This window comes from Oncorhynchus nerka, linkage group LG27, assembly GCF_034236695.1.
Source record: "Oncorhynchus nerka isolate Pitt River linkage group LG27, Oner_Uvic_2.0, whole genome shotgun sequence".
NCBI classification, from domain to species: Eukaryota; Metazoa; Chordata; class Actinopteri; order Salmoniformes; family Salmonidae; genus Oncorhynchus; species Oncorhynchus nerka.
In genome coordinates, this window is record NC_088422.1 from 49143258 (window position 1) to 49157179 (window position 13922).

The 13922-nt window shown below is 42.0% G+C and overlaps 1 protein-coding gene and 1 non-coding gene across 2 annotated transcripts in view; one reads left to right on the plus strand and one right to left on the minus strand.

The window, feature by feature from the left end:
* Nucleotides 1-13129, plus strand: part of LOC115111076 (coiled-coil domain-containing protein 60) — a 43549-nt gene extending 30420 nt beyond the window's left edge. Inside the window, exons 10-13 of the mRNA XM_029636962.2 lie at nt 72-212; nt 4495-4632; nt 8477-8666; nt 11543-13129. Of these exons, the coding sequence (XP_029492822.2) occupies nt 72-212; nt 4495-4632; nt 8477-8666; nt 11543-11635 (562 nt within the window). The 3' untranslated portion in view covers nt 11636-13129. The remainder of the gene's footprint in view (nt 1-71; nt 213-4494; nt 4633-8476; nt 8667-11542) is intronic.
* trnaw-cca (transfer RNA tryptophan (anticodon CCA)) lies at nt 4706-4777 on the minus strand. The gene has a single exon. It is a non-coding gene; the product is annotated as a tRNA-Trp (tRNA).
* Nucleotides 13130-13922: the final 793 nt, after the last annotated feature.

Below are 13922 nucleotides of genomic sequence, written 5' to 3' on the forward strand. Positions count from 1 at the left end.
TGTGTAATCTGAGGGAAATATGTGTCCCAATGTTTCAAGTAATTCTATTTTTTCTCTCTCTCTCTGTATAGTTGTCCTGCCAAGCCTCTGTCAGCCACCAGTGAGTTGATCAGCAGTAAGAGGTCCATGCTGTGGGATATGAGGACAGCCTATGAGGAGAGAGCAGAGGAGCTGGCCCAGATCTTCAGTGACAATCTGGACCACAATGCCAGGTGACTATCCCCTCTCTGACCGTCTAGATCTGGTCACAACAACTCACCTCCACAAAAGTTTATATTAGTTTAACTAGGCAAGTCAGTTAAGAACAAATTCTTATTTACAATGAGTCTACCCCTGCCAATTATGCACCGCCCTATGGGACTCCCAATCACAACCAGATGTGATACAGCCTGGATTCAAACCAGGGACTGTAGTGACACCTCTTGCACTGAGATACCGCGCCTTAGACCGCTGCGCTCCTCGGGAGCTCCAATCTGACTTTTGTCCTTCTTCCTCAGAGGGAGGCCTGCCTGAGTTGTCTTCTAAAGCCATGTTTGTTCAATGACCAATTAATCGCTAGTGCTGGTTAGTTTTTAGTCTCAAAAGCATTGACCATGACATGATTTGAACACGCAACCTTGCGATCTGGAGTCAGACACGCTACTGTTGCACCACAAAATCTGGTGGTGTGCTACCAGAGCTATCAGGCCTCTCGAAGTTCTGATCCTCACATGGTGTTCAGTTTCTCATTCCCAGAAGTAGGATATCAAGCAGTCTACTTACGTAGGACCTTGTGGCGCAACAGTAATGCGTCGGACTCCAGCTCAGAAAGTTGCGCATTCAAATCATGTCAGGATTAATGTTTTTAAGCATGAATGAAAACTGGGCCTGCTCTTACCAGCACTAGTCCCATGTGGCTCAGTTGGTAGAGCATGGCACTTGTAATGCCAGGATTGTGGGTTTGATTTCCACGGGGGACCAGTACAAACAAAGATTTAAAATGTATGCAGTCATCTACTGTAAGTTGCTGTGGATAAGCGTATCTGCTAAATATGTCCAATGAGGTGAGTTGGTCTCTGAACAACCACACCACAAGGTCATAGGTAACTAACCAGGCAGTATGAGACCGTTTCATAGAATTTGCCCACGTCTTTCTCTGGGGAAAGAAGCAGACAACCTAATAATGATAAGTGTACTATAAATCAAATGTTATTGGTCACATAAACATCGTAAGCAGATGTTATTGTGAGTGTAGTGAAATGCTTGCGCTTCTAGTTCTGACAGTGCAGTAATATCTAACAATTCCACAACAGATACCAAATACACACAAATCTAAGTAAAGGAATAAGAATATATAAATATATGGATGAGCAATAATAGAGTGGTATAGGTTGTTTGCCGGTGCAGTTGCCATACCAGGCGGTGATACAGCCCGACAGGATACTCTCAATTGTGCATCTGTAAAGGTTTGAGGGTTTTAGGTGACAAGACAAATTTCTTCAGGTGATGTTGCGCCTTCTTCACCACACTCTCTGTGTGCGTGGACCATTTCAGTTTGTCCGTGATGTGTACGCCGAGAAACGTAAATCTTTCCACCTTCTCCACTGCTGTATGGTCGATGTGGATGGGGGATGCTCCCTCTGCTGTTTCCTGAAGTCCACAATCATCTCCTTTGTTTTGTTGATGATGAGTGAGAGGTTATTTTCCTGACACCACACTCCGAGGGCCCTCACCTCCTCCCTGTAGGCTGTCTATTCGTTGTTGGTAATCAAGCCTACTACCGTTGTGTCGTCTGCAAACTTGATGATTTGAGTTGGAGGCGTGCATGACCACGCAGTCATGGGTGAACAGGGACTACAGGAGGGGGCTGAGCATGCACCCTTGTGGGAACCCAGTGTTGAGGATCAGCAAAGTGGAGATGTTGTTTCCTACCTTCACCAACTGGGGGGTGGCCCGTCAAGAAGTCCAGGACCTAATTGCGCAGGGCAGGGTTGAGACCCAGGGCCTCAAGCTTAATGATGAGCTTGGAAGGTACTATGGTGTTGAATGCTGAGCTGTAGTCAATGAACAGCATTCTTACATAGGTATTCCTCTTGTCCAGATGGGATAGGGAAGTGTTATGGCGATTGCATCGTCTGTGAACCTATTGGGGCAGTAAGCAAATTGAAGTGGGTCTAGGGTGACAGGTAAGGTGGAGGTGATATTATCCTTACCTAGTCTTTCAAAGAACTTCATGATGACAGAAGTGAGTGCTACGGGGCATTCAGTTACCTTTGCATTCTTGGGTACAGGAACAATGGTGGCCATCTTGCATGTGGGGACAACAGACTGGGATAGGGAGAGATTGAATATGTCCGTAAACACACCAGCCAGCTGGTCTGCACATGCTCTGAGAACACGGCTAGGTATGCCGTCTGGGCCGGCAGCCTTGCGAGGGTTAACACGTTTAAATGTCTTACTCACGTCGGCCACGGAGGAGGAGCGCCCACAGTCCTTGGTAGCGGGCCGTGTCGGTGGCACTGTATTTATCCTCAAAGCGGGCAAAGAAGGTGTTTAGTTTGTCTGGGAGCAAGACGTCGGTGTCCGTGACGTGGCTGGTTTTCCTTTTGTAGTCTGTGATTGTCTGTAGACCCTGCCACATGTGTCTCGTGTCTGAGCCGTTGAATTGCGATTCCACTCTATACCCACATTTAGCTTGTTTGATTGCCTTGCGTAGGGAATAACTACACTGTTTGTATTCGGCCATATTCCCAGTCGCCTTTCGATGTTTAAATATATATTACGTATTGGATCACTAAAAAAATACAAGTTTTACATTACCGTGTAGTTTACCTATAAAATGGTCTGATGGTGATGTGGATATACTTGGTATACATATCCCGAAATAAATAAATAATCTCACTCCAATACATTTTTTTAGAAAGTTAGCAAAAATAGATAAGATATTGCTACCATGGAAAGGTAAATACCTGTCTATTTGTGGATAAATCACCCTGATTAACTTTTTAGTCATATCCCAGTTTACCTATTTGCTTATGGTCTTGCCTACACATAGCAAACTTTTTTTTTTATTATATGAGAAAACAATATTCCATTTTATTTGGAACGGCAAGCCAGACAAAGTTAATTGGGCCTATTTATATAATGAATATGAATTCTGAGGGCAGAAATGATTAAATATTAAAGCATTAGACTTCTCACTAAAGGCTTCAGTCATATAAAAGTAATACTTAAATCCAAACTGGTTCTCTAGCAAAAACACTATGAATGTCTCACCCTATGTTCAAGAATGGCCCTTTTCCCCTTTATTCAGATTACAACCTCTCACTTTCAGTTATTTGAAAAGAAAATAATCTCCCAAATATCGCTATTTGGAAAGTTGTTTGCAATTTAAATTTAATCCACCAGAAAACACAAAACAAATAATACAACAAATATTGTGGTTAAACTCAAATATACTAATTGACTTTTTTAAAATCTTCGTAAATTATATCATAAATAGGGGGAGTTATGTCACACATGCAGCTAACAAAAACACATGGAAATGTCTGCTCTACCCAAAATTACAACCAACTAATTGCAGCATTACTGCAAAAATGGAAGAAGAGAGTGCAAGGGGAAAAAGGTAAGGAACTTGTCTGTCAGCCCTGCATAAAGGACATAATTGGTTAAAGACAATTGTGATAAATAAAAAAGTATACTAGTTTCATTTAAGGACCCAAAAATTGACAGCCGTGCCATATAGATTTGAAAATAGTTGGGAAGACATTTTTGACGTACCGATTCCATGCCACATGGTTAATGAATTGATATGCAAAATGACACCGGATTCAAAACTTAGAATTTTTCCGTTTAAATGATTATACAAAATTCTTGCATCCAATAGAATGCTATTTATATGGGGGATACAATCTTCCCAGCTCTGCAGATTTTGCTGCAAAGAGACAGAATCATTAGATCATTTTGTTTTGGTACTGTCCACATGTAGCTTGTTTTTGGTCACAGGTCATGGAATGCCTGAAGAATTGCAATTCATTGTACTTGTAATAGGTGAACATAAAATATCAGTAATTGGTAAAGTCAATCAAAAATCTATCTAGTTTGCAACAGGGAGACCGCACAGAAGCAGAGAAAATGTCTAGCTAGCCTTCTCTGGTCAGGCCCTTATCCTAAACATTCAGCTTCAACTCTAGTGACCATCAACAAACACCTTGAGTGTCCCAAAAACAACACTGGAAATGTTTTTTACAGAAACTCCAGGTACCGTATGCTAAAAATTGTGTTGATCATTCTAAACTAAATATAAACATAACTAATTTTAAATTTCCCCATTGCACCCTGTTATCTAATTATGTGGTTGTCAGAGGATTAAGTATCTCTCCTGTATGCATCTTATTACAGTATATCCCCTCCCTTTCTTTGCTCTCACTGTGCCCACCCCGTCTCTCTTTCCCCCTCTCTGCATGACTACTCTCTTCTCTCTTCCTTTTCTCTCTGTACTCCCTCTCTGCACAGGAAGAGGCTAGAGAGTGGCATCCAGAGGTTCCAAGCCCTGTGTCATGTGACCCACTCTCACCTCATCCCTCGTCATGTGACCCCACGGGTCACCGGCATGAAACCCCCAGAGACAGACTGCAGCAACAACAACATGTGGTATGACATCTGCAATACCCATCACATGGATTGGAATGTTGGAATGTGTGTTTGTTTTCACAAACAAAACTTTTGACCCCGACGTGATTTGAACACGCAACCTTCTGATCTGGAGTCAGACGCGCTACCGTTGCGCCACGAAGTCCTGTGACTAACTAGTGTGTCTGATGCCATTTCATAGAATTCACTTCCCTATCTTTCCCCTAGGAAGTCAAATAGAGACCAAGGACATCACTAGAGCTAGCCACAAATCGTTTTCTGCACTGCTGCGATAGTGTATTTTTGGCATATTTCTTTATTATTTTTTTAATAATGTATTATTTTGGAGGTTTTGCTCAATCTGATTAGGTGGGCCTGGTAGGGCCTGCTTCCCCAGTGGGTGGGCCTGTGTCCACCCAGGCACATCCTTGCCTACGCACCTGGGACAGCGCCATTGCACTGCTTTGAGACAAGCATGGGGACTAGGGTGACCACATGTACCAGATTGTGTGGAACAGTCCCGCATTTTGCCCCTTTGTCCCACACACAAACAATCATGTACTGCATTTTATCAACAAATTCAAACACCACAAATTTTGGGGAAAAGGGTAGGTTTGTCCCATATTTCAGTCAGACATTCCGACCTCTCTCTTGTCTCTTGCAGTCACGCTTATGAAACTATATACATCATAAGGATGTGGAAGCCTAGCATGCTGACTAGACCGGGCACACGCATGCGTCTGCATGCGCTATCGTGCACATGTTGATTTGTACATCACCACAAGACAGGCAGATTGAAGTATCAAAATAAACTCTGAACTCTTTGTCCTGGGATATAAACATTGGGTTGTTATTTTACCTGAAATACACAAGGTCGTTTTTTTCTGGATCTGTAGAATTTTTACCCGTTTTGAGTTACACAAAATCGTGCGTTCACTACTCCAACAATTAAATTCTAGTTCGTTTCTAGTCATCTATCCTCCTTCAGTAGTCTTCTTCTTCCTCTTCTTCTTCTGTGGACATTATATGTTGGTTGGAGTGTGGACCTCAGTTTATCTTTCAATTAAACCTGAATCAATGAATTGGAAGATCACGTAATGATTTGAGTGTTTATCAGCATTTATAATTTAAGTCTGATAATTATTTGTACAAAGCAGTTCATCTGATAATACTTGTGGAATATAAAAATATTTGCTTGACATTGTTCCAGTTTCTTTTTTTTTTTTTGCATTTTGCAAATGCAATTTATTTCTATGTTAACTTCACTATGAACTGCTTTATCCGTTCCTTTTTAATAGACACTCTTATCCAGAGCAAATTACAGTACATACATGTTTGTACTAAAGCCCTATGGGAATTGTACCCACAACCCTAGCATTGCAAGTGCCATGCTCTACCAACTGAGCCACATCATACACTCCATGATCAAAAGTATGTGGACACTTGCTAGATCTCATTCCAAAATCATGGCCATTAGTATGGAGTTGGTCACCCCTTTGATGCTATAACAGCCTCCATTCTTCTGGGAAAGCTTTGCACTAGATATTGGAACATAGCTGCGGCGACTTGCTTCCATTCAGCCACAAGAGCATTAGTGAGGTCGGACACTGATGTTGGGCAATTAGGCCTGTCTCTCAGTCTGCATTCCAGTTCATCCCAAAGGTGTTCGATGGGGTTGAGGTCAGGAGCTCTGTGCAAGCCAGTCAAATTCTTCCACACCAATCTCAACAAACTATTTCTGTATGGACCTCGCTTTGTGCTCTGGGTCATTGTCATGCTAAAACAGGAAAGGGCCTTCCTCAAACTGTTGCCACAAAGTTGGAAGCACAGAATCTTCTAGAATGTCATTGTATGCTTTAGCATTAAGATTTCTCTTCACTGGAACTAAGGGGCCTAGACAAACAATTTAAAAAAAGCTCCAAACCCTTATTCACCCTCCACCAAACTCTACAGTTTGCACTATGCATTGGGGTGGGTATCGTTCTCTTGGCATCCGACAAACCAAGATTAAAACGTGATTCATCACTCCAGAGAACATATTTTCACTGCTCCAGAGTCCAATGGCAGCAAGCTTTACACCATTACAGCCAACACTTGGCATTGCATACGGTGATCTTAGGCTTGTGTGTGACTGCTTGGCCATGGAAACCCATTTCATGAAGTTCCTGACAAACAGTTATTGTGCTGACAATGCTTCCAGAGGCAGTTTTGAACTCGGTAGTGAGTGTTGCAACCGAGGACAGATTATGTTTACATGCTTCAGCACTCGCCGGTCCCGTTATGAGCCGTCGTTGCTAGACATTTCCACTTCACATAACAGCACTTACAGTCAGAGGTGTGGACTCGAGTCACAAATTTGACTTTAACGCGAATGACTCGTGACTTGACTGGACTTGAGCCTTATGAATCGACCTGACTTGATTCCCTCCCCAAGCCCAAATATTTAAAATGATGCTATTAAAAAAAGTGTGCAGCGCATCAACTCTTCATTTAACGGATGACAGTTTGAATTGGACAGCAGCCAATCAAATTGTGCCAGCCGAGAAAAAGTTGTGCGTGGCAGTGCAGAGGAACGTCGGCGGGTGAATTCAGATGGAGCCCTTGGAAAGATGATACCCCAAATTATTATTTTCAGATATAAAGACGATGCTGATTCAACAAAAAACGGATTGCAACTTGCAAAACATGCGGAAAGAAGATTACAGACAGAGGCACAACAATTTCCAACTTTGTTCGACATTTAAAGCTGCACAAAGAACGGTAAGTCGTGGCTAATATAGCCGACCGCTATATATTTTATTACTTTACAAGTCTATCATGTAGGCTAACGCAACGTTAAATCAATGAGCCTCCACACAGTCAGTCAGTGCGGGAACGTGATCATTGCACCCAAGATTGAGCTACAACTGGCTAGGCAGTTGGTAGCCTAAATACTGCCTGATGTTACTGCTGTTCCTAAAACTATTGACATACGGTCGCCTATTTATACTGCCAATGTTTGTCTATTGAGATTGCATGGAAGTGTGGTCGATTTTATATACGTGTCAGCAACGAGTGTGATTGAAATTGAAGGGGTGTCCACATACTTTTGTCCATGTCGTGTATCATCACAAACCACTTGATGTCTCAATGTACTCAATTATTGAATTGTGTGTTGTTTTTCTTCATGGTGATGGAAAGTCTACACGTACAAACTAGATGACCAGCCTATGTACAATACAGTAATGTACATTAAGTGGTTTGTAAGGATGATAAATTAATACTTCACAAAAAGTGGTTGTTTTCCATGTTATTTGATCAAGAAAAATATTGAATTTGTGTCTTTGCCCATATTTTTGCCCGCACTGCAGACGTCTATATCGGTCTGCTAGTAAAGGCCCAGTGCACTACTTTAGTGAAAATGTTAATTTTTTTAGGGGGCGCTGCAGCACCCTCGGCATCCCCACTTCCCGCGGCTATGTTTGTATTGCTCTCCGGCACCTAAAAAGTTAGCACTACACCATGAGAGGGAGGAGGATTTCTGTGTGTGGGATGGCCTCAAACTACCATTTTGTTTTTGGGGTGGCCTCAAACTACCATTTTGTTTCTTTAACTGTGCCTTCTTCAGGGTTTACCCAATAAATTACTGGGAGCTTATATACAGTGTGTGAATCTCTTTATTTTTTCGAGTCGATACTGTGCACTCATACATGGGTAAATGTGTGTGTACACGTTTTTGCATGTTGGTCTACAATTTGAATGTTTGCACAACAGTTTGTACATTTGTGTGAAATCAATTGAACTCCTCTACAATGTGCCCTACGTCCAATCCAGGTTTATTTATAGATGATTTATACTGTATGTATTTTTCATCCTATCCATCCAGGCTATCCTCTCTACTGAGCAATCTCCCTCCAGAGGTGTCTCAGGACAGAGGGGTGAGCCGAGTTCTGGAGAAACTCAGCCGCTTCGCAGATGAGCGGACCCCCAAGGTGCGACCCCATGTCTTCCTGAAGATGTTGGGGGGTCTACAGCCCTGGGAGCTCTGCCTACCTGACCTCTGTGTTGCCATTGAGGTACGGACACATCAAATAATAATGGATTTATAGTGAATTCATTATTATGCTTTATTTGTTTAATGAAGTGCATTGTTTCTTGGTTGGTCAATTGGTTTAAACATGGTGCTAGTTGTGGGTTTGATTTCTGCTTGGGCCACGTACAATGTATAACATTTTAAAAAGGGGAAATAATTGTGTGTGTACAAAAGATTATTTGAAGACATGTTTCCTGACTGCAATGCCTCTGCCTCAGATAGGGAATATCTTAATGTCATCCTCCTCTCATCCGCTCTCCTCATCTCCTTCTCAAACCCCATTGGAGGAAGAGGTCCGATGGGAGGAACCTCTGGCTTTCTCATCAAATGGGTTTTTAAAAATGAGACGAGGAGAGAGGAAGCAATGAGTTTCAGTGGTGGAAAGAGTACCCAATTGTCATACTTGAGTAAAAGTATAGATACCTTTAATAGAAAGTTACTCAAGTAAAATTGAAGCATTCATCATGTAACGAGTACTTTTGGGTGTCAGGGAAAATGTAATGGAGTAAAAAAGTACATTATTTTTGTTAGGAATGTAGTGAATTGTAGTTCATTTAAAATGTTTAAAAAAAGTAAAAGTAAAGGTTGTCAAAAATATAAATAGTAAAATGAAGATACCCCAAAAAACTATCTAAGTAGTACTTTACACCACTGAGGAGTATGCATCTTCCCATAAGAGAGCTGTCGGTGGCCTCCAAAACTGTGTTCATTCAGCAGCCAATTAATCTCCTTTGCTTGTCAGAGCAGGCCCAGTCTCACTCAAGCTCAATAGCACCCACCCCAATGTGAACACACAACCTTCTGCGCTGGAGTCCGATGCAGTACTGTTGTGCCACCCAGTCCTTAGTAACCTCACACTTACCTCACATATACATTCTCATTAACTGTTTATAGTACATGTATAGTACAACCAGGAATTCAATTACAGTCATAATTTTTTGCCCAAGAAACAATTCATAGAGCATTGAACTGTACCATTCTTCAGGTCCTAGATGACCAGACCTTGTGGTGCAATGGTTACGTGTCTGACTTCAGATCAGTTGTTTTGAAGTTGAAGGAAAACTGGACCCCCATTGACCTGAGGACAGAGAGATGTCTAAACAAACATGGCTTTGGGGGTTTAACACAGAACAAATTGTGGTCAAGTAACATTGTCAGAATCAGAGGAGGCTGTCTAGGACATGGTTACATTTTAATTGATCAAATGGTCCATGCTTCAAGTCCCTTTTCAGGCCGCAAAAGTTTAAGTACAAGTCGCTTTGAATAAAAGAGTCTGTTGATATACCATATTACATTTGGATTGTCTATATAGAGCTTTTTAAAGTGTTTAAAAGTGTTTAACATTGTAAAGGCAAGAATTCACCTCATCCACAATAATTATTCAGCACCCACCTGGGTGATGCGCAGCAACCAGACACATTGTAGGAAACTAGACACTAGACCACGGTTCCCCACCTGGAGGCCCCGCGTGTGGTTTTATTTGACCCCCCCCATTTTTGTCATTTTTTTCTCCTTGTTGGAGATTATTTTAATTGTATTTTTAAACAGAATATCAGCTCCGAGTGGTTTTAATTTGGGAAATCTGTTCCCAAGTATTTCATATACAAATGTAAGCAAGGTTTGAAGTAATATGTTTTAGTCAAATATTATATCTGTTTGGGCTTCTTGCGGTCAATTTGCAGTCTACAAATTATTCGTAATTATGTTCCAGTCCCCCAACCATCTGCTCAATAAACAATTGGCCCGCAGCTGAATCTAGTTGATGATCCCTGCACTAGACAGAACATCCCTCTCCCCCCCACCATCCAAACCAACATATTGAGACTAATGATTAGGTACAGACTGCTACCCCTCCGCACACACACACACACACACACACACCGATGATGACGGCCTTCATGGCCACTAAGCCCCAGAACAGAACAGTTGGAATAAGTTAATAACAGGAATTCAGAGTGATAAATTAGACCGACTGGTTATAAAGATGCTTACCTTAGGGTTGTGTGTGGAGGGGTGGGGCAATATACCCTGCCTGTTCCCCTCCCACATATCGCAATTTGTGCCATCCATAAGTGAGAAACCTAGCAAGTATAGACCATATATTGTGTTCCATACATGTAATAGAAAAGAGCAGAAGCGCTGATTTATCCATTCAGACCCCAGTCCTACTGTACCTACCTGGACAATTTGCTATTTTAGTATTCCTCCAGTAGTTTTCATGAAGGAGAAATCCTCCACTTCTATGTCAAAGATAGTATAACAAAAACACTATAGTAAATGCGACAGTAATGACCCCACGAACACTACAGTAAATACTACAGTAATGACCCCAAAAACACTACAATAAATACTACAGTATACTACAAGCTGTAAACGACAATAAATACTATAGTATATATTAGTTTTATTTTACTGCAGTATTTATACTATAGTTAACTGTAAATACTACAGTATACTACAGTAAATACTACAGTATTCACTGTAGTGTTTTTGCAGACTTAAGTCCACAAAAACACTCCAGTGAAGGCTACGAAAACACTACAGTGAATACCAAAGTATTTACAGTATATCATAGTATAAAATTTTATTTTTTCATTTGGGCATAGGAGAACCCTTTTTGATTACAGGTAGAACCATTTTTGGTTCCATGTAGAACCCTCTGTGGAAATGCTTCTACATGTAACCCAAAAGGTTCTACCTAGAACCAAAAGAGTTCTATCTGGAACCAAAAAGGGTTCTTCAATGGGGACAGACAAATAACCCTTTTAGATTCTAGATAGTACACTCTTAAAAGGTGCTATGCTTTGGAACTGTGTGTGGTAACTCTCTCTTCCCCTCTCCCTCCCTCCCTCTCTTCAGATAGCCAGGGAGCATGTTGTCCAGATGTCCAGAGAGGACTATGACTCGTGGCTCCTCTCCAGGGTCACTCTTCCACAGCAGCAGGACCACTAACCCAAACACATGTGAGGTGTAAACATTTTTACTAATACCAGGAAAATGTAACGACCAAAAAATTCACGCACACGCAAATACGCTCACACATTTAAATACACCCACAGACACACACTCACACACACCACCCGTTCTGCTATTCACCTTCTGTTAAAGGTCCCCATAGCACACGCATCCCTGGGTCGCTCCTCTTTTCAGTTCGCTGCAGCTAGCGACTGGAACGAGCTGCAAAAATCACTCTAACTGGACTGTTTTATTTCTTCATTCAAAGACTCAATGATGGACACTCTTACTGACAGTTGTGGCTGCTTCGCGTGAATTATTGTTGTCTCTACCGTCTTGCCCTTTGTGCTGTTGTCTGTGCCCAATAATGTTTGTACCATGTTTTGTGCTGCTACCATGTTGTGTTTCTACCATGTTGTTGTTGTGTTGCTGCCATGCTGTTGTTTTAGGTCCCTCTTCATGTAGTGTTATGGTGTCGCTCTTTTCGTGGTGTGTGTTTTGTCCTATATTTTTATTTTATTTTTAATCCCAGCCCCAGTCCTCGCAGGAGGCCTTTTGCCTTCTGGTAGGCCATCATTGAAAATAAGAATTTGTTCTTAACTGACTTGCCTTGTTAAATAAATAACACACACACACACACCCTGGCCATGGATGATGATGAAACACACACATACACAAATATAGTTGCCCATAGTCTCTGAACTGACCTAAGGTTAGGTTTTGGGGGAGATTAAGCTGATCCTAGATCTGTGATCCCACAGGCAATTCCAATCCAGAGTCTTCCTCCTTTATATCCACTGTGGGAAGCCGGGCTCACAATTCACATCCACTTGTTCTCCGTTTCCCTTTTGTTTACGTTTCAAACCTACTTAAATCATGTCTCCCACGGGAGGATAAGCTTCACTGAGCCATCAAATACCTCCCTGTCCTTGTGCCGTCCCCTTATCCCTTTCTCCCTCCCTCCGCCAGTCCACTCCTCCTCCCTTCTCTTCCATTCCCACACCAACCTTTCCCTCCCCGTCCTCCTACCATCCTCTTATCCCCCCATCTCTCCAGATCACATCCACCGCCCTTCCCTCCCCACAAACATCCCAAACAACAATAATAGATAGCGTGTTGTCTGTTATTGAAATCAGCCCAGTGCCACGCCCATACAAGCTCTGCTCCAGCCTTACCCCAGCCCCGGCCTTGTCTGATGGATAGCCCTTATTTATTGGGGAAATAAAGAGCCTGACCAAATGCTCTTTGCCTCCTGTTAGATAAAGATAATGAACTCTGCCTGGAAACAATTGTTTGTGAAGACTTTGAGCAGACTAGTTAAGAGTTACTGTGAATACAGTGTTTCAACAGCTGTCTGTAGAGGATTTCACAAAATCATGAATGTGATAATTAAAACAATAATGATTAAAAGGTTACAATTATGTGATTCTGTCTGTGGCGCTATATGTCATTCATCTGTAGAAATATGACTAAATGCTGCGATGGCAATAAAATAACTTATCATCATGTGTGTTTGTTCCAATGTTTGTTGTCAGCAGATAACTGTCTAGCTTTCTTATCTTCTGTGATAAGCTGTTGTGTTTTTCTCTTTTGGATGGTCGGATTGAGGGAGGGAGCTGGAGCGTACACCCCCGGGTTTGTGTAGTGGTGTCAAAGGCTTTGTAGACTCCCAGAGGGGAGAGAGGGAGAAGGGGAGAACAGGAGACAGGGATGGAGGAGAGAGGGTGAAGGGGGGAAAACTGGTGTCGATCACATATTTCAGGAATGCCACACAGTCTGTTTGAACCCCAGACCTTAACCTCAACGTATGGGGAGGGGAAGACACATGCTCTCTTATTCTAACCTCATTCAGGTTAAGTTATGAGAAAACGGTCTAATCCACACTGGTACACTCTTAGAAAAAAAGGGTTATTTGGCTGTCCACATAGGATCACCCTTTTTGGTTCCAGGTAGAACTCTTTTTGGTTCCAGGTAGAACTATTTTGGGTTCCAAGTAAAACCCTCTGTGGAAAGGGTTCTACATGGAACCCAAAACAGTTCTATTTGGAACCAAAAGGGTTCTACCTTGAACCAAAAAGGGTTATCCTATGGGGACAAAGAACCCTTTTCGGTTCTAGATAGCACCTTTTTTTTCTCTAAGAATGTAGTGTCAAGCATTTGTCCTTGATCATGTGATCTGATCTAGGAACAAAGTCTGTTTTGTTTTACCAGTCTAGGTCATGAGTTTAAGAAAAACTACTTGAAAGCAGCAAGCAGTGCACTGGGTTAGTCCGATTTGATGAAC